Source organism: Varanus komodoensis, unplaced genomic scaffold, assembly GCF_004798865.1.
Source record: "Varanus komodoensis strain SLA01 unplaced genomic scaffold, ASM479886v1 scaffold9, whole genome shotgun sequence".
Taxonomy (NCBI): Eukaryota; Metazoa; Chordata; class Lepidosauria; order Squamata; family Varanidae; genus Varanus; species Varanus komodoensis.
In genome coordinates, this window is record NW_025336598.1 from 27,901,935 (window position 1) to 27,923,130 (window position 21,196).

General features: G+C 44.8%; 1 protein-coding gene across 3 annotated transcripts in view; it reads left to right on the forward strand.

The window, feature by feature from the left end:
- Positions 1–21,196, forward strand: part of METTL8 (methyltransferase 8, methylcytidine) — a 44,250-nt gene that overhangs the window by 15,360 nt on the left and 7,694 nt on the right. For 2 of the 3 annotated variants that reach the window (XM_044418392.1, XM_044418393.1), the window contains exons 2-7: positions 2,244–2,400; positions 8,976–9,067; positions 13,882–14,234; positions 14,993–15,042; positions 16,279–16,342; positions 20,702–20,841. In XM_044418392.1, coding sequence (XP_044274327.1) covers positions 2,244–2,400; positions 8,976–9,067; positions 13,882–14,234; positions 14,993–15,042; positions 16,279–16,342; positions 20,702–20,841 — 856 coding nt within the window. The remainder of the gene's footprint in view (positions 1–2,243; positions 2,401–8,975; positions 9,068–13,881; positions 14,235–14,992; positions 15,043–16,278; positions 16,343–20,701; positions 20,842–21,196) is intronic. The other variant, XM_044418395.1, reaches the window with a different exon arrangement.

Genomic DNA, 21,196 nt, shown 5'->3' on the forward strand with positions numbered 1-21,196 from the left:
AGGAGTTTGGCAAGGCTGTATACTGTCGCCTTGCCTATTTAACTTATATGCAGAGCACATCATGAGAAAGGCGGGGCTAGATGAATCACCAGTTGGAATTAAGATTGCTGGGAGAAATATCAACAACCTCAGATATGCAGATGATACCACTCTCATGGCAGAAAGTGAAGAGGAACTAAAGAGCCTCTTGATGCGGGTGAGAGCGCAAAAGTTGGCTTGAAATTCAACATTAAGAAAACTAAGATCATGGCATCCAGTCCTCTCACTTCCTGGCAAATAGATGGAGAAGAAATGGAGATAGTGACAGATTTTATTTTCCTGGGCTCCAAGATTACCGCAGATGGGGACTGCAGCCAAGAAATTAAAAGACGCTTGCTCCTGGGGAGGAAAGCTATGGCAAATTTAGACAGCATACTAAAAAGCAGAGACATCACCCTGCCAACAAAAGTGCATACAGTCAAGGCTATGGTTTTCCCAGTTGCAATGTCTGGCTGTGAAAGCTGGACCGTAAGGAAGGCTGAGCACCAAAGGATTGAGGCCTTTGAATTGTGGTGCTGGAGGAGACTCCTGTGAGTCCCTTAGACCGCAAGGCGATCAAACCGGTCAGTCCTAGAAGAGATCAACCCTGACTGCTCTTAAGAAGGCCAGATAGTGAAGATGAAACTCAAATACTTCGGCCACCTAATGAGAAGGAAGGACTCCCTGGAGAAGAGCCTAATGCTGGGAACAATAGATGGCAAAAGAAGAAGGGGACGGCAGAGGATGAGGTGGCTGGATGGAGTCACTGAAGCAGTTGGTGTGAGCTTAAGTGGACTCCGGGAGATGGTGGAGGACAGGAAGGCCTGGAGGAATGTTGTCCATGGGGTCGCGATGGGTCAGACACAACTTTGCGACTGACAACAACAACAACAATGTTGGAGACTTCATCCTGGAAATGCAAAATATTTTGTTCTGGAAGCACCCAGCAAATGTATATTGCAGTGTCCCTTGGATGGGTCTACAGCGTCCGTAGGACCAGCATGTAATAGGCTCCAAATGACCCTAAACAGCTCAGCGGAGGGGCAGAGAGAAATTGAACAGAGGCAGTGAGATCTTCCTTTGCCGCCCTCACTGCCCCTAAGTATACCAGACTGTGTGCTTCCATGCATTCAGTAGGCGTTCTTCCCATTTACACTCAGGCCATTTCCTGTTTTATTTCATTGCTTTCAGCTCAGGGCTATACCATGGGTCAGTTCCAGCTCCATTTCAGCCAGGGTGATGGGGAGCAATCCTATCAACCACCCAAGTCATCTCTGTGTTTCAGAGAACAGCCAGGGATTTGACAGGACACCAGCCATCTCAGCTGTTTCATGAAGGTACCCACCGTTGTCTCTCAAATTCCAAATACACCCCACACGATAGTGGTCACTGTGGAACAGCATCCAGTGCTGCGAAGTCCCCATCGCATGTGCTTTGCTCACTTCTTCCTCTCCAGAAGTGATAGTTTGGGCTAGTTCAGGTTGGCGGTTGTTCCTGCTAGTGCAGGGGCAGCATTGGAAGCCACCAATATTTTCCTTTTCATTTATTCAAGGATATTGCCCAAGGTACAGTTTGCAACAGAGCCCCCTCTTTAGTTTTCAGGTTCCGTTCTGAGATGCTGCAGCTGCATTTATGTGTTTCCCACCCTCTCCTGATGCCCTGTTTGCATGAGTAGACTTCTTCGGTGAGTGCGTTGTAGTCGATTGCCTTATCTGCTCCAAGAGTGGTCTGCAAATTGAAATAGATCGTCCTTCAATTACTGCACTGCACCTTGCTTCTCAATTATTGAATAGTTGAGCCAGAGTAGTTCCTGGGCAGTATTTGTTTGCAAAAATCAGCTTTGCCGTGGTAGTGACTAACAGTGCTGCCCAACTGTTTAAACATTCGGAGGTGGTCATGGTTGGTGGCAGCCTGGGGGCATTATTGAAGAGTGTGCAATCAATGCCCCGTTTCGCAAAACATATTGTATTCTACCTGCGTGAGTTGGCTGGTATTTGAATGTTCTACTTCTGGCTCCAACTGCACCTAAATGCCTACTGAATGGAGAAATCTTAATATCTTCGTAATTCAGTGATATGCTGCCTTTGAAGATTCATTAAAGCAACCAAAAAAAGGCACAGAAAACTCACTTCTGGTGTTGCCACAGAACCAGGCAGGAACTCTTTTAGGTAACTGAAGTAATGAAGTTACAAGGAGTCTATACACTTATTCAATGCTGTTTTCAGGGTATTTTGTCGACATGCTGTTGATTAAAGGATTTTCTGCTCCATATCTGAGGAAGAGCAAGATGTCCCTGAGGTTCCAAAGCAACAGACGACCAGCGGTTCCTCTTGGGTCACGGATTTTGCTGGATCCAGATAAAGTTTTTGATCATAACATGTGGTAAGATTAAAGTGGTTTGCTACAGTGTCATCCCTTCGACTTTTAATGAAGGTAGGGATTGTTGTGGCGACACGACACTTAACAGCACAAAGGCCAAGCACTCTAGACATGGGCAACTTACTATACCTTTACAATGTAGCTTTTCCATGCCTTTGGAGCCCAGGCTTTCTCTCTCTGGCAATGCAGTTTGCTTTGAAGTTCTTCGGGAAATACCAGTAGGATTTTAATCCAGTTTAGGCACGATTTGTATCTTTGTGTTAGTCACCAGCATAAGAAGGAACCTGAAATGCAAATAAAAAGTGTGAAGTCTGTTCTTTGCCGGGTCAGAAGACTGTCTCGATCCAGTGTCTTGCAGTTGGTTTGAGCTAAGAACTCCCATCATCCCCAGCCATGCTTGCCTGGGAAAGTAGAAGTTGCTGTCTGACACAGCTGGAGGGCCCCAGCTTAGGGAAGGCTGATTCAGAATCATGCAGTTGCTTTTCCAAGTAATCTCTAATGTAAAGGCTGCCTTGGCGATCTCAGATAACCTTTCCCATTTGTGATGTGCATACACACACGTTCCATGAGTACAATCTTTGTCAGTCTAGAAAGCAGCATAGCAGGCAAGACTGGCTAGAATTCATTATGATAAGCATTTATCATATGCATATGCAAGCCAGGTAGCCTTGTCAACCACCCCTCGGGTCTGACGGTGCTGCTGCTCAATGCCAGGTCGATCAATAATAAATCTTCCCTCATCCATGACTTGATTGTGGATGAGGGGGCCAACCTGGCTTGCATAACGGAGACCTGGGCGAGAGAGGGAGGGGATGTTGCCCTCTCCCAATTGTGCCCGCCCGGGTTTCTGGTTCAACACTGTTCACGCCCAGAAGGGAGGGGAGGGGGAGTCGCGTTGGTTTACAGAGCCTCCATCTCTCTCACGGGCCTTCCGGTCCCTTTGAGACCAGGGCTGGAGTGCCTCTACTTGGTGTTGGGCGAACGAGACAGATTGGGGATTCTATTGGTGTACCGTGCACCTTTCTGCCCAGCAGTCTCCCTATCTGAGCTGACAGAGACCGTCTCGGATCTGGTGTTGAGGACCCCCAGGATGTTGGTCCTGGGGGACTTCAATCTCCATGCCGAGTCTGGACTGACCGGGGCGGCTCAGGACTTCATGGCCTCTATGACGGCCATGGGCCTGTCTCAACACGTCACTGGCCCTACCCATGAACGTGGACACACTCTGGACCTGGTATTCACGACGGGGCAGGTAGAGGATGACCTGAGGGTGAAGAACTTATGTTTGACTCCCCTGTCATGGTCAGATCACCTCCTGGTGAGGTTTGTGCTCGAGAGCGGCCTCTCCCTCTATAAGAGTGCGGACCCGATTGTATGGGCCCGCCCCCGGAGCCGGATGGATCCGGATGGATTCCTGGGGGCCCTGGGGGAATTTCCGGCTGACAAGACTGGTGCTCCTGTCGAGGCTCTGGTCGAACTGTGGAACGGAGAGATGACCAGGGCTGTGGACACGATCGCTCCTAAGCGTCCTCTCCCACCGGGCAGAGTCCACTCTTCCCCTTGGTATACACCTGAATTACGGGCGATGAAGCGAGCTGGGAGACGGCTAGAGCGTAGGTGGAGGAAATCACGGGATGAATCTGACCGAACACACTTGAGAGCCCACTATCGGGCCTATGCTGTGGCGGTGAAGGCGGCGAAAAAGAAGTTTTTTTCCGCTTCCATTGCCTCCTCACAATGCCGTCCAGCGGAGCTTTTTCGAGTGGTGCAAGGCCTGGTTCGCCTGGGTCCTAAGGAAGATCCGATGCCACCCTCAAAGGCCCGTTGTGACGACTTTGCCAGGCATTTCAGGGAGAAAATCGCTCAGATTCGTCACGAGCTGGACTCCACTAATGAATCAGAGGTCTCTGAGGAGTCGCCAATGCCACCGTCTGGTCCAAAATTACTGGAGGAATTTCAATTATTGCGGCCCAATGATGTGGACAAGGTGCTTGGAAGAGTACGTCCCACCACTTGCTTATTGGATCCTTGCCCGTCTTGGTTAATAAATAACTCCAAGCACGGGATTGGGACCTGGATCTTGGAAGTGGTTAACGCTTCTCTGAGGGAGGGTCGAGTGCCTGCCCCTTTAAAGGAGGCGGTAATACGACCGGTCCTGAAGAAAGCGTCACTGGATCCAGAGATGGCCACTAACTATAGACCTGTGGCCAACATCCCGTTTCTGGGCAAGGTGTTGGAGCGAGTGGTGGCGGGACAACTCCAAGCACTCTTGGATGAAACTGATTATCTGGATCCTTTTCAGTCCGGCTTCAGACCCGGGTACAGTACTGAATCTGCCTTGGTCGCCCTGTACGACGACCTGTGCAGGGAGAAGGACAGGGGGAGTACATCCCTGTTGGTTCTTCTGGATCTCTCGGCGGCTTTCGATACTATCGACCATGGTATCCTTCTGGATAGACTTGCGGGATTGGGGGTTGGAGGCACTGCTTTGCAGTGGTTCCGCTCCTATCTCGACGGTCGATTCCAGAAGGTAGTGCTGGGGGACCATGTCTCTACGTCATGGCAGCTATGCCATGGGGTACCACAGGGCTCCATTCTATCCCCTCTGCTATTTAACATCTATATGAAACCGCTGGGAGAGGTCATCAGGAGGTGTGGGCTGCGGAATCATCAGTACGCTGATGATACCCAGCTTTACCTCTCATTCTCCACTAATCCAGGTGAGGCAGTGGCTGTGCTGAACTGGTGCTTGGCCGAGGTAAGGGAATGGATGAGGGCCAATAAACTGAAACTCAACCCAGACAAGACGGAGGTCCTGTTGGTTGGCGGATCGGGTTTCGGAGAGGGTGGATTTGACCTGGTCCTGAATGGTGCAACACTCCCTCTTAGGGATAAGGTCCGCAGCTTAGGAGTACTCCTCGACTCGGAGCTTTCTTTGGAAGCTCAGGTGACAGCGGTAGCGAGGAACGCCTTCCTTCAGCTTCGGCTGATTAATCAGCTGCGCCCCTACCTGGAGTACGACTGCCTGGCGACGGTGACACACGCGCTGGTGACTTCCCGCCTAGACTTCTGTAACGCGCTTTACGTGGGGCTTCCCCTGAAGACAGTCCGAACACTTCAGTTGGTGCAAAATAGAGCTGCCAGGTTGCTGACGGGGACGGGGCGTTATGCTCACATGACTCCAGTCCTCCATCAGCTTCACTGGCTTCCCATTGAAGCCCGGGCCCAATTCAAGGTGTTGATTATGACCTACAAAGCCCTAAACGGCTTGGGTCCGAGCTACCTGAATGAGCACTTACGTCCGTATATGCCCGACCGCCCTTTGAGATCTGCGGGAGAGTCCCTTCTCCAGGAACCCTCCATGAAAGAAATTAGGAGAGTAAGTACCCGGAGGAGGGCTTTCTCTGCGGTGGCGCCCAACCTATGGAATTCACTCCCCAAAGAGGTCCGCCTGGCACTGTCGTTACTGGTTTTTCGGCGCCAGGTAAAGACCTTTTTATTTAAACATCATTTCAATTGTTAAAACATATGATCTGGCCGGGGCAACTTCTTCTTCCTTCTCTTTCTCCTCCTATATTTTTATTTTATACTGATAATTTTAATTTTGTATTTGTAAATCAATGTATTTTTTTGTATTTTTATATTTAATGGTAATTTATTATGTACTATTGTATTTCAATGTATTTTATCATGTTGTAAGCCGCCCCGAGGTTTCGGCAAGGGGCGGCATAGAAATGTTATAATAATAATAATAATAATGATAATGATAATGATAATGATAATAATAATTTTCAGGTACTTAATGAAAGAGCATCAGTTCGTGGATTGACTGAAATCCAGAGTTAGTGGATCATTAGAGAACTGAGTGCAAGCAATGTGGGTGAATGATTTTTTCACTGTTACAAAGTTGGGCACAATGGCTGTTTTGTTCTTTTTAGAACTGAGAACACAAAAGCCAGGTCCTGTCATGATACCACTGATAAGTGTGTAATTAGCAGGGGCCTGGTTTGGTCCAGATTAGGATGGGATTGATCACTCACCTGCTTCTTCCTATTAAATAATGGAAAATGCATCCCTTTAGCAGTGATACCCTCTGTGATGTAGTTAGAGCACTGTAACACAAAAGATCCAGGTTCTAACTGCCACTGGGTGACTTTAGGCCAGTCACTGACTCTCAAGCTAGCCTACCCCACAGGGTTGTTGGGAGGATAAGAAGGAGAAGAGGAAGATCATGTAAGCTATCCTATTTATCTAGTTGTTCATTTGTTGAATTTCTGTCCTGCCCCCTTAGCCTGGCTCTCAGGGTGGGTTACAAGATATAAGTCAAGAAGCAAATAGTATTAAATTAAGAAAGATAATCTTGGCCTCCTTGGAGGAGGAAAAGGATGGGGAATAAATGTAATAAATACATTTGCTGCAGCTGGTAGGGTGTAGATAGCTGGTGGTGCAGGGGTAGCAGTGTGGCTCATGGCTGGAGCAGCCCTGCCTGTAAAGAGTCGCTTTCTGTCTCTGGCAAAAGCAAACCTGTCACCAGCTGAGTGGGGAGGAAGCGAGAAGAGCGCAGCAGAAAGCAAGGCAGATGCGCTGGGTGGAAGGGCTTTGGCTCTGCCCATCGCTGGCATGTGAACTGAGGGAACACAACCCTCAACAGAGGAAGGTTTCTGCAGCCCTGTTTTGTTATGTCATGAGGAACTAAGGAGATTTCTAACATTGTTGTCATCAAGAGGTCAAAATTACTCCCTCCGCTTCAAATATTGTCACCCTTAGGTGGAGGGAGAGAACGGAAAGCCAGAGTGATGTACTGGTTAGAATGCTTGGGTGGAAGTCAGGAGAACCGGGTTCTAGTCTCCACTTCGGTGACTTTGAATGACTCACTAATTGAGGATAAATGAATGTGAGGATCAAATGGAGAAGAGACATGTCATGTGGGACAAGACAAAGGCAGGAAAGGCATACATAAATAAATAGGCCACGTGGTGCTGTCATTGATAGTAAGGCTTCTTTTGTCCTCTACTTACTCATTTCAGTATGTTTGAAAAACCTTTTTTAGGGTAGGGCTGAAAAAAATCCATCCTTTTATGCATTCTGTAAAGTCTAATGTTCAGGGCACACTTACGTGTTTCCTCTGGTGACCTTCTGCCAACTCAAGTGGAGAACTTTTGGGTTAAAACTGGGATCCATTTTATAACCTGCTCCTTTAGAGTAAGAGAGAGCTTAAAAATTTGCCACATCTTGTGCTGCATCTCCCTCTCTCCCTCTCTGTGTGTGTTTCTCTTTGTCTTCATGCACGCATACCCATAAATCCCTAAACTGTAAGTTTTTGACTTGGATATGAGTACTGACTGGGCGCAGGTTTCCATATGAAAACTGAGATATTACATCTTGCAAGTGGTCTGTACCATCTCAGCTAGTGGATGGATTTACTGTTTAAATAATTATGCCAACACATGTGCCCCCAAATTCCAGCGTAATCTGAGGTTTTGTGGTGTGCCATCTTAGCAGCTAGCGGCCCTCTCATCCTAATGCTTATCTGCTTCTGTGGTGAGCCTTAGCCATTAAACCATTAAGTTCTTTGAATTCCTAGGACTGAAATTCCTAGGGAATATCTTGCATTGCTCAGCATTTTCCGCTTTGTTTTGGCCTGATGCCGTGGTGTGGTACTTGCTCCAATAATCCTTTATTCTAGCCTGGCTGACATTTGAACACCCACTATTTGACTAGAGAGATTTAAATCTTTATCCCACTCAAATCCATCTGTTGCACTCTGTAATTAAAAGCTCCATGCAGCTCACCTCTGAACGCTGGTTTTGCTTGCTTTTGGTGGTCCACTAACACATGGGAGTAATTCCAAATATTTCTTTAAAAAATAAAGCCAGATGCAATGTTCTGTTATCGCATTACTCCATATACTATTAAGTGCATTTTTGTATATGTCCGCATGGCATGCTTTGCACGTTTTTATAGCCAAAAGAATCTGTGGAGAAATGCTAGCTATGTGGGCTAGCTGGCTTGTAACATGCCAAGGTATCATTTTGGCATAATGGATCGCCATTATGCAGGAACCACACAGCACAAATGGATCATGAGCTCACAGCTTCCCATTACATGTGCGCTCAACATGACAAAGCATTCAGCGGATGCAGCACTGCCTTTTCCATCATTGCAGGTGAAAGAATGGGCAGAGAGGAAGTCTGCGAAATGTCCCACAGAGAAAGCAACAAAAAGACAACATACCACAGAGATATTCAGATGCTCAAGTGCTACCAGGGACTGGGAGGTGAAGGCATTTCAAGGAACTGTCGTTGCAAAGCTGCTGGAACACTCGACAAAGCAAAAGAATAGAGCAGAAGGGTGGTGGGAGTTTCAGAGAGCATCAAGGCCTGCTTCGGAGGGGGGGGGGGAGCCAAGAAGGGGGGAAATGGAATCTAGAGTATCCAACGCAGTTGATTTCATGCGGTGCTTAAGAGGAGGGGGAAGGAAAAGAAAAGGCAGTGAAAGCTTTTAAAAATAATAAAAAAATGCCCCCTCCTCGCAAATTGCTTTTCCTCCTTTTTTCCCCTCTTTTGGTGTTTTTGCAGGGACCACATGCAGTGGTCACGGGAAGAAGAAGAAAGAGCCAGAGAAAAAGCTGTCAAAAATTCACTTGTAAGAGTTTGCTCCGAGATGCAAGGTAAAGTTTCCCTTAAAAAGTGAAGGCAGTACAATACAATGCAGCTTTTCTTATGCCTACATTCTAATGCTTAGTGCCACAGTCCCCTCATTTTCCTATATTTTATATTAAAAATGACAACTGTTGCTTTGTTTCACGTCAAGCTTGCCATTTTTTAGCAGCTCCTTCTGCCTGGACTCCAGGCATGGTCTCACCTGCTCTCTCCTGGCTGCACACTGCCCTTTGGAGCAATTGTAGGATGTGTGTTGTTGCTGCGCAAAATGAATGTGTATGTTAATGTGATTTTGTAAGCTGCGTTGATGATGTAATTCTTCATAAAATTAATAGATGTTGGTTCAGTACAGGAATCTGCACATTAAAATGGACCAATGAAAATAATCCTTCTTGATCTTATCCAGGCAATTTCATATTGTGATCCACAAAGTCATTTATGCCGTTGCCATTCTGGGGAGTTATTTGGAGAAGCAATAGCAGTAGAATCTAGGATAATTGGGAACATGCCAAAAATAGCAAGTGGTACTGTCTTTCTTGGTGCCTAAATGCATGTAAAGGAGAAAGCATTTAGCAGAGCACCTGCAGTCTAAAGGTGCAGGTTCCAGGGAAGACTGTACCACACAGTGCCATGGTGGGGGGGGGGCAGGAGATTAAATTAATAAGTTTCATTGTTACCTTAGTTTTCCTGTATTCATGTTTATACTCTAGCTTTCAATTCATATTCTCAAAGCAGCATACAGCAACATATTGTATTATTCAAAAGTTAGAATATTACAAACAGGAGGCAAAATTTGGCAGGCACTGGTCTTTGTCACAAAATGGAAAAGAACAGTCTTTATGGCTTGCTGAAAAGGACCTAAAAACAGATCTAGAAGTGAAGCTGGGGGTGGAGGGGGTTTTTCTGAAGCCCTGGATTCAGTACAGAAACAACCCTGTTCCTAGTTTATTAGGCTCTGTTCATTTATAGAATACAGTCTCTTGTTCAGTTCAACTGGAACCCCCAGAATAAAAATAAACCAATGAAAACACAGAATGCAGTTCCTGGTAGGTTCTATCTTAATAAGCAGAGCTTAATATTTACCATTTGGGGGTTGGGAGACACATGGGGAAAGGTGCTTCTGGACCCAATCCATGGAAGGCTTCAAAGGTTGCCAGCAGTACCTTGAATTTCACCATAAAACTAAATGATAAGCTCATAATGTAGCTCATTTAAAAACCAGTGGAGCTTCTTTAATATGATCTAGTGTGCGCCAATCAGCTGGCTCCAAGCAACAGTGGAGCCATTGCGTTTTAGACCAGATACCATTTTCAAATGGATTTGGAAGGGTCTTGGCTCAGTGGTAGCGTTGCATGTAGAAGCTTCCTGGTTCCATTCCCGCTGCCTCTCATTGTTTGTTTATTGCATTAACCATTTATAGTCCAAGTGGCTCACCAACAAAACAATAAAATGCACAAAACACTGTAAAAAGAATGCAGATTGTCGGGCTCAGGTGAGAAACATCCCTGCCTGGGAACCTTGAGCACCCCGGCCCATCCGGGGAGACAGTACTAGGCTAAGAGGGCAAAGATCTAGATGCAGTATAAAGCACCTTTCGATGTTCCTGTGTCTTCAAGGGTTGCCCTGTGTGGAGCCCTTAATGACAGTCAAGCCTGGGTGTTCCAGAGCAATGGAAGGAGGGGTGCAGCTGGCGGATGATCCAATTCTCCAGAGAAAGTCAGTCCTGGATGCAGCCTACCCATGAACATGCAGAAACTTTTTTCGAACAAGTTCCTGCATGTTCATGGGTAGGCTGCATCCAGGAGTGACTTTCTCTGGAGAATTCCTTTCTTTTTGAGGAGGCGTGCTGTCATCCAGAACAAGCATGGGCCATGAAACAAAACCACTTGTCCAGATTGTGTTTGGCTTGTGATAATTCAGTGGTCAAAAATGTTCCCTGCGGTTTGAATCGACTGGGGGAAGCCGTGCAGGGTCTATAACGGGGGTGGCCAGACTTGCTCAATGGAAGAGCACAAGTGGGAGCCCGTGGGCCACGGCAGCACGAGAAGCAGCAAGCGGGGGCATGGGGGGGGGTGGACAGTGAGCGGCAAGCGGGTGCCTGTGAGCACCTGCAGCAGCGAGTGGCAAGCCACAGAATGAACTCAAAGAGCTGCGTGTGGCTCCCGAGCCTTGGTTTGGCCACCCCTGATCTATAGTGTATGCCACCTACTGGGAGCTTTGTATTGTGCCTGGAAACAACAGCTGCAAAATGGAAAAGCCGCAATAACCTACTGAACAGACTGGCTGCAACATCCTGGGGTGTTTATGCTAACAACAGCCTTGGCCCCGGTTTATGCTACAGTGAAATGTTTTGCTAGCATGTAGCTTAACAGCTTCCACACCTGAATGGTTGATGCCCAACTCTGCCAGACAGTGCGTATCATCACTGGCACATTGCATCCCACCCACATGCATGGGCTACCAGGACTCAGCGACATCACCCCCCCCCCCCCATTAGAAGACGGCATGCTCTCGCTCGGTTATGGTCAAGGATGCTGAATAAGAAGGCCTTCCCTATTCATCAGGATATTGCACAGACCACCACAAGGCTGAAATCTCGTAGGCCAGCTTAGAAAAGAGTCATTTCTGTTACATCTACCCGGTGCAACCCTGAGAACACCTGGAGAGAGGAATGGAGCAAGTTGCCTTATTGCGGCTTGGACACTGGTGATCCCTCTTCCAAACCCCCTGGCTACAACCTGCCTCGCTCTGTCTGGACAAAATTGAATAGAAATAGATGTGATGCTGGAAGGAATGCCTCTGCTCTGTATCGATGGGGATGGAAAGATCCGCCTTGTTGTGCCTGTGGTGCTGATGTGCAGCCTATGAAACATACTGCACAAGAATGCCCAAGACGTGCATTTCCTGGCTCCTTAGAACTGCACGAAGCAGCACCAGAGGCGATCGCCTGGTTAGCTGGACTAGGCATGCAGCTATGAGACTACTGCTGTACCCTTGCAGAAGTGTTGTATATATTTGTGTGGACTGTGTGTATATATTGATTTTTTGTCTTGACATGAACTCATCATACCCTAAATAAAATAACAATAGTGCTATGTCTATATTAATGTCGGTTGGCAAAGATACAGTTGCCTTTGCTTGGATACCTTTGGCCTCAGGCTCTTAAGAAGGTGGGTAAGGATTGTGCAGGGTTGCTTTACGAAGGCGTTCCCAACCTGGTGCCCTCTAAAAGGACTGGGATGTACAAAGAGTTTAGCTTTACTCTGTTGTGATGATGCTTTTGCTTTTCTGATGATGCTTTTTTGCTGTTCTTAATACATTGTACACACCCCATTGTGTGTGTGTATTTCTTCCCCCTCATTTCTCCCAGCCAATGAAGTACAATATACATATTCAAAGTTTACTTTCATATAACCTTTCTGCTTAAATTCTAAAATAGGAATAAGTACAAACTTGCAAGTTACATTCTTCCTAGCCTTTTAAAGATTAATTGAAACATGGTTAGCATTCAGTAGAAATTAAATAACCGGAGTGCAGGCAGTAGCCTATTGCTGAGCTATATGGAACTTGAAAAACCTTTCCTTTTATCCCATTATGAATGCCAGTATGTTCCAAATAGGAATAGGCGAGCACTGGCAATAGTGTTTCCTCCAAATGCTTCATCTTCTTTCCGCGTGTGGCAGCACATTTTGACCTATTTATTGTTAACAATGAGCCAGGCTGAAACTAATGAGCAGGTTATTTTAGGCCCTTGGAAATCACTGTAAAAAGCACTGTATAAAGCCATGCATAAAAGGCAGCATTTCTCTGAGGTGTTGCAACGCTACCTAAAAGAAGGACTGTGCAGGACCCCAGTGGAGACGGAAGAAAAAGAACGTCTGCACTGACAGACTTGCAAGCACGGTGTGTGCTTATTAGCATGGGCAGCTGCTTCTCGGGCGTACTTGTTAGGCGAGCAGGAGCAGTTGTGTTGTTTCTCATTAAGGGATGCAGTGCTTTTGTGTTATCTCTGTGGCCTGGTTGGCCCATAACAGCCAACCCTGATTAGTTAGGGGCCAGGTGGGGGCGAGCGACTGCACTGCCTCTTGGTTGCTTACCACCACAGGTTTGTTTCCAGTTTACATCAGCCTGTTCCTGGGTTGTGCTCAGTGATGCTGTGAATCTGGGACTCTGGATTGTTGAGGAAACAGCAACCTCATTTTAACCCAGCAACAAATTTATTAGCATATAATGCTAAGCTATATTTTCATGTTATCGATGGCCACTGTGAATTTGGCTGCAAGAGCTGGCACATTGTACAGGTACCAGTGGATATAGTTCCTATGGGAATCCTTCTTGCTGTGGCTTGTTGTGTGGTGCAAATGCAGGTACATTAGACAACCCTCAAATAACCTAAGGCTTGTTTGAGGGTTAGTTGAAAGATGTCTTACTCTCGAACTAGCCTTGCTATCTGGGTCTGCTCAGCACAGAAATTGCACCTGTGGGCACTCTCACAATACAGAGATAAATTATAGGCTGTTGTAATCTGCAGATAAGCCCAGTTCATGGGTAAAGCAGCACACCATGGTTAACATAAATCATGGGTTAGAGTCATATGCAAATATAGCCAGTATGATGCAAATTGCTTTTCTCACAGGCAATAGAAAAACCCTATTATCTGTGACCTCATGCTTACATATTGAACCTTGATAATTTTATGGTTGTCTATCCATCATTGGATTCTCCATTTTTATTTTTTGATCAGTCATGCTTAACGTTAACTATTTTATCGATCTTTTATATCTGCTATGTTCTTATGTGTGTTTATTTTTTCTTAATCTAGATAAATATGAGAATGATGCTAGTAAATATTGGAATGAATTTTACAAGACCCATAAGAACCGTTTTTTTAAAGATCGCAACTGGCTTTTCTTGGAATTTCCAGAAATTCTCCCAGAAGGAAAGTATAACTATTCTGTAAAAATGGATACAACAACAAAAAACTTACCTCATTTCCAATGTACGGGAATACCAGAAGACAAGTGTCTTTGTGAAGATAATTCTGTTTTAAAAGTTTCTTCTGCACATGGAAACAATTTCAGCCCATGTTATGACTATTCTGCAGCTGATGACCAAAGTGCCAAGTGTTTTGAAAAGCAGTTCCCTGGTAGTGATGCTGCTTACCGAATATTAGAGGTACGGTAGGCCTTAATTCTTTATCTAATGCCTCCTTCCTGGAATGTTGGCACATACGCAGAATTGTGTTAGTATACATGTGTGTGTAACTATCTGAGAATTTCAACTTAGATCACAGAAGTTAACAAACTAATCTGGTACATACTCTCCCCTTAACTTCAGCTGCTCTTTAAAAACCAATAAGGTTTGAAAACCTAATCTTCTAGCAGGCCTGAAGTACAACATTTGTGTTCTGAATAGGATGTAATAGAATAGAGCATTTTAGTAAGATTCAAAGATTCAACTCTGTTTAAAATATATATATTGCCACTATGCTTTATTTCTTGCTTCTCTTTTAAGGCTAGAAGCTGGCTATAGGTTTTACATGTTTTCTGTATTTATATTATAGAAATACATATTATATTATGTATTATATTCATTTTAATACATTTAAAAATGTAAAGAAGAATTTTAGAAGAAATCTTTAAGTTTTGAGTGGCTACCATAAGTAAAGTGACTTCTTGACCTGTCAAACAAGTTGAAGCCTTTCCCCTTGAAATGTTGTTTAGGCTACATTTTGAGGGGAACTGTTCTGCTTTCATTATCATAAGTTGTTTGTTACATGGTACAATATATGCCTTTTGTACTATTTTATGTAACCTGCTTAGAGATTTATTAAACAACATGGAAGTACTGTAAGTAAATAATATTTGAAACCATTTGGATTCAAATGTTAATGCATTGTGACTTTTTCCCCATTTGCTTCTCTTTACTTCCAGGTTGGCTGTGGTGCTGGAAACAGTGTTTTTCCAGTTCTGAAAGCTATTCGGTAAGCTTTCCCACTTCAGAGGAAAAAATAATATGCTACAACAATGCTATGAGAACAGCTGGTTTTCCATAACCCATGTTAAGGAGGTTTTCTGTCAGTGACAGTAGTATGTTTATACAGCTGATCTTACAGACTCAAGGGCTCATTCCCATCAATAATATGAAGAAAGGGGATTCTTCTGCTTAAGGGAATTATTAATGCCAATATAACCAATGTTATGATTTTGATCTTGTACAGAAGTGGTGAACAGCAGCTCTTGACATGCATATGACCATATATGATAGTGATCTGGTTCATGGATCACACGTTGATTGTTTGGTCTCCCGTCCTATGTTTAGTTGAATGTGTGAGAGGATTCTGTTAAAAGTGTTGTGTTCTGAGGCAATGTGAAGCAGTATGAAAACTCTGTCTCTGGTGTCTGCTGTGTGACGGCTTACTCAACCTCTCTCCTGAGGTTACAGTCCCCAAATCATGAGCATGCCATAGCCAACTATCAGAGAAACTTCTCTTCCACATAAGGGCTGCCAGAATCACATTACGCTTGCCAGGCATCGAAATTCATTGCATGCTGAGGTCTTTCAAAGTTAGAGTTAGGACCACATTGGGTCACCTTAGTGTGGGATTAGGCCAAGGACCACAGGTTGCCTCCTCTTGTCATAAAACATACTTTCTATTCCTCTGTTCCATTCCTTTCTGTCCCGTTCCTTAACTTCTAATGAAAACAAATTTATTGTGCTAGACTAATGTGAGGCACAGATATTAGTCCTGAAGTTAGACTTTCACATTTATTTCAATGGAGAATGAATTTGCTTACATAATTACAACCCAGAGTATGTCATTGGTTTATGAAGTAGTGGTCGTTTTTGAATAGTGGATTGTCATTATGTGTGAACTGTGTACTAGTTGATAACCACACGCAACCCATGACTTGTTACTGGGTTGTGAACTCTGGGTTGTTCATGGGTAGCAATACATAGTTAAGCCATAGTGCAGGGTTTTCCCATCATGGAACTCCACAATTCAGCAATAACCTGTACTCAACCTTTGAGCAGGTGGTTGTTATTGAGCAGTTTCACATTATTTCCCTTGTCCCTCCTGTTTTCCATTTCCCCCCCATAACTGACTTAGTAGATGACATACTTGCAGATGTATCATCAGTAGAAATGCTTTCAGAAAAGCAATTGCAGAACTAATGTTTATTTTTTATTTCTCACCCTCCCCCTGCCACCTCCACAGCCAGAACCCTAGAGTATTTCTGTATTGCTGTGATTTTGCTTCAGGAGCAGTGGAGCTCATCAAGGTATTTGACATATCATCTTCATTTTCCAGAGCATGTGGCATCCTCTCTGACTTTTGGGTTCAGCAGCTGGCACAATAAGCATTTTGAAGACCCAGAGTCCAAATGTTACTATAACTTGGAACTTACTTCTTTTTCTTCCTGCACTTCATCATTGTACAGAAGTGCCTTCCCCAACCTGGTGCACTCCTGATGTGTCAGACTACAATTCCCATCGGTGGCAAGTGCGGCACCGGTCAACACAGCTGGAAGACACCAGCTCAGGAAAGGCATCTGCACAGAGAACAGATCAGTTGCTCTGAGGCTGTTTCTCTGGGGTTAGCACTTGCAGTCACCTGGCCTGAGGATGCTATGGAAAGCCATACATTGTTTTGGGGCTAGAGACCAGAAGGGCAGCTTTCTCACCCAAACTCTTCCCCATGCACATCATTCAGAATCGGAGGTCTTGCGCTGTGCCCACCTGTGCCTGGTGTGGGGCAGTAGGCCATGAGAGCAGGGCTTTTTTGGTGGTGGTGTCAGCTTTCCAGAATGCCTTCTTTAGGGAACTGTACACAGTCCGGTGTTTAAGTGATGCCTGCTGAAAAATGGGCTTTTCCGGAAGGCTTACATGAAAAGCTATTTATTGGTGGTGGTTGCTTTTTTACAGCTCTTTTCTGCTGTTTTAATGGGGTTATGCAGTTGTGCTTTTCTTTGAAGAACAGCAGGATATACTTCTATGAAAAATCTATAAAAATATTGAACATGTGAAATGTTGCAAGCAACTTGGAGCTTCTGTACACATGTCTCTTAGAGATGAGAAGGCCCAGAAGAGAGAAGGGGGGGCACAAAGTGTTTTCCTCATTTTTCCCTACAAAGGACTCTTTTTTTCCCCAAAAAAATTGAGCTATGTTGGATTATGAAACATTTTCCTTTAGATTTTAAGACAGGAAAGTGATTGTATACTGCTACTCAGCTTTTCCTCCGCAAAATGATTTCTAAAAGCTATATAATAAGAAAGAGTACTTTTATAGAAAGACTAGAGATGTAAAATGTCTGGCCATAATGAAAGCACTGGGATTTTTTTTTCTTTTCTGTAAAATCCACGGCATAGTTATTTCCTATTCCTTCTTTGAATTATTGATCTAATGTATCTTTTATTGATAGAGATTTAGGAATGCTCCAAGCCATGGTCAGTTTCCCAACATATGAGTAGAGCCACCATGTCATCCCATGTGCGTTCCTGACAGTTTTAGATTTTGTTCTATAGAGTCCTGCATTTCTGGGCATGTTCTGTTCCGGCGCTGTGGCAGTCCATTACTTTAGTTGCCATCTAAAACCCAGTTGTGGAAAAAAGCTGCAGGTTACCTGTTATTCTTGTCAGATGCAATAGAACAGCATGTGGGTTATCCCATTTATGCTTCTTTTTAAAAATTAATTTAGAGGCTTGCATCTACAGAACTCATTGCTGCAGTTTTTAATAAAGGGGGGAATCCAACAGGGTGCTTATGCCCCCCACTAGTTCCCCTCCGCAAGCAGTGGCTCCTGCCAATTTTCATAAGCAAGAACCATCACTTATGCATGGGATATTGAGCACGTCCTAAGGGAAGCCCTACAACGAGCAGAAATGCTCATTTCCACTAATCTTGGGTTACCCCAGAAGCACTACGTGACAAGAGAATGCTGCCAGGGCTGTAAAGCTTTTTAACTGCTGCTGCTACACTAAGCCCTCTCTCCCAAAAGAAACTCCGTAGCCTGGCTCCTGTTGTGTAGGCACAGGATCGGGACGTCTTCTGCAGACCACATCTTAGAATGGACAAAAACTAAGATGCTGTTTACAGAAGTGGGTGACATGTCACTCTTCAAAGGATAAGAAGAGATTGATGAAGGTTCTTAACCTAAATATGGTTGCTTCCCATTCCTAAGCACAAGGTTTATTTCCAGCTAAATCAAATCTCACTAGCTTTTCCGTCAGATCAGATGTCCCTGAGCTTCACCCCACAGCATCAGCATCGTCATCATTGCATTACAGTTATGTCTCATCTTTCTTCCTCTTGCACAGATCCCAAGGGTACAAAGCCCTCTTCCTCTCCATTTTATCCTGACAACAACATCCCCATGATGTGGGTTAGCTGAGAATCAGTGACCTGCCCAAAGTCACCCTATGAGCTCCATGGCTTGAACCTGGATCTCCCAAGTTCCTGACCAGTACTCTAACCATTACACTGGATCTCAGGTTAGGACTTTCCCTATATTTTTTATAAAAATAGGAACAGATGTTACATACCAGTCTTCCTCTACCTCCACTTCTTCCTGCTTCTTCTGGCTTCTAGGTTGAATCATATTTTTCAGGGACCACTTATCCATGTTTTCCTTTGGTTGGACATGAAATGGGAAGCTAAAACATATTTTAAAATTAAAGAAGGTTTTACATTTAATATTACAAACATAATGTTATGAGCAAACCAAGTTATATATAACATGACTTTGGGAATGCAAAGGCTGCTTTATGTTCTTAGATCTGATTGCTTCCAGATATTTTGGACTATTGTGCCTACCATTCTTGATCAGTGGCCATACTGAAGTCCAAAATAGCTGGAGAAACCAGGTTGGTGAAGGCAGGCCTAAAGCAGCAACTGACTCTGTGAAAAGCACTGAAGATTCCCCCTCCAAATTTTTATTTTTATTTAAAACTTATTTTAATTGTTAATTTATTTATTTAACTAGTTTTTTTTTAATTTTTAGCCAAGAATGCACTGAGGTTTTATTGAGGTTTTATGGCACTGGGGTTTTATTGTATTGGGGTTTTATTGTATGGTTTATTTATTGATGTTGTGAGCCGCCCCGAGGCTTTTTGCGATGGGGCGGCATAGAAATGTTTTAAATAAAATAAAATAAATAAATTTCTTTTTTTCTCCCAATAACTGCAAAATTCTGGGAGATTTTACATCTCTAGTCATTCTGTATGTCATAGTTAGGGGATATAATCACATAGATACAATGGCTTCACATGTGATGGCTGATTATATTTATATTCCTCCATTTCTCCTGGGAGCCTTGTGTAGTATACTCACTTGCGCGCTCTCTCTCTCTCTCTCTCTCTCTCTCTCTCTCTTCATCTGCATCAGGAGGTACACATGAATCTGAGCCTCTCTCTCATAGTTTACCATGTGCACCATCTGTAACCAGCACCCAAATAAACAGTCCAAACAATTGTAGAACAAAGCTGGAGGGTTGGTTTGCTCTTGTCAGGAAGGAAGGAAGGATGGAAGGAACATACTTGGTAGGCCCAAGTGGCAGCTGGGTTGCTGCCTGGGCAATTCTTTTCAGGGGCATCCATCCCTCGGTGGTGGGACTGAGCTTTGTGCACTTTGTACAAAGGAGGTCACTCACCGGCATCTGAGTAGGGCTGGATGTATTCTTGACTGAAACCCTTGGGAGCCACTCTGGCGGAATCCACTGACCTGTGCTCTGGCTTGGTGAAAGACAGCTGCTGGAGTAAAGTCTCCACAGGGACCGTGTTATTATGTTAACATGAGAGAAGAGGTTGTGGTGGAGAGAAGAGTCGGCCATGTTAGCATTTTCCCTCAAGAAAGCTTGCTGGTAGTTGCCAAGGCAGCTTGAAAAGTGAACAAGCACCCTATTTAGTGGGTGTCTCCAAATAAAATTGCATATTTAGTAGGTTGCAAGCTTTTTACAATATGCTTCTTCAGTCTACTCCAGAGCATTCTTTAAGGAAGTCCGCTCCTTCCAGGTTTCTAGTAGATGTTAGAGAAGCGCCTTCTGGTGTGGGGGAACGTGGCAACTCCTTTTCTCGTCCTTACTGGGACTGGCTGATACTGTCAGCAGAATAAAGCTTTTTTGGGGGTTGCACATCCTCAAGTGAGAGCTTAGAAAGCATCAGTCCATTGGCTTCTCTGGATCAGTATTGTCAGCAACAGATGTTCTGGCCTACAGCTCCCATGCGTCCTCACCATTGGCTATGCTGGCCAGGGCTGATGGGAGTTGAAGGCCAAATTGCACGGATTGCCTGCCTGACACCAGCTCTCCAGGATTTCAGGCGGGAGATTTCTCAGCCTCACAAACAGATGTTGCAGACTGAACCTTCTGTGTGCACAACAGTGGGTCTGCTGCTGAGCATCATTCCTTGCATTTGTCCATGAACTCTCTCCCTATTGATACTGAGCAGGCTGGGGAGAAGGGGATCAGCATGTCACCTGCAGCCATAAATGAGAGCGTAATTCAAGCAAAATCCTTTGTGATGCATTCTTCTGCATTTTTGTATAAACTGGCCTGGGGTGCATTTAAAAGGGGGAATATGCATCATAGGGAATGTTCTAACAGTTTGGATTTCTCTGTTTGGTCTCATCACGGGGACTGCCATAGTTGCACTCGTGCTTTGATGCTTCCCGGTGTTTCGCTTTTGTTCACAACGTGTGCGATGATGCCTCGCCCTACCCCTTCCCAGATGAGAGCCTGGATGTTGTTCTCCTCGTCTTTGTCCTCTCTTCAATTCATCCTGACAGGTAAATGAAGACTGAAAGCAGGGGAGGGCAAGAGCAAATGCGGTCAATGTCTCTTTCTCCATTTGTCTCTCAGGAGTGCTTTTGAGGTGTACGAGGGATGATGAACGGCCCTGAATTCTCTTGCATATAGGGCGTTTTAAATCCCACTGCTCTGCCGTCCATAATGGTGAGCAGGACAAAAGAGGGCTTCATTAGCGAGCCGAGGCACTTCTGTGACAAGATAGACAAGATACATAGTTATCAAAGACTGTGGGTGACTTCTTAAGAAACAGCACGTGCACCTCGACAACCAGATTGCTATTGTCATGCTTCGGAGGTATTCTCAGCTTTGTTCTCCATGCAGCTGAGCTATCTG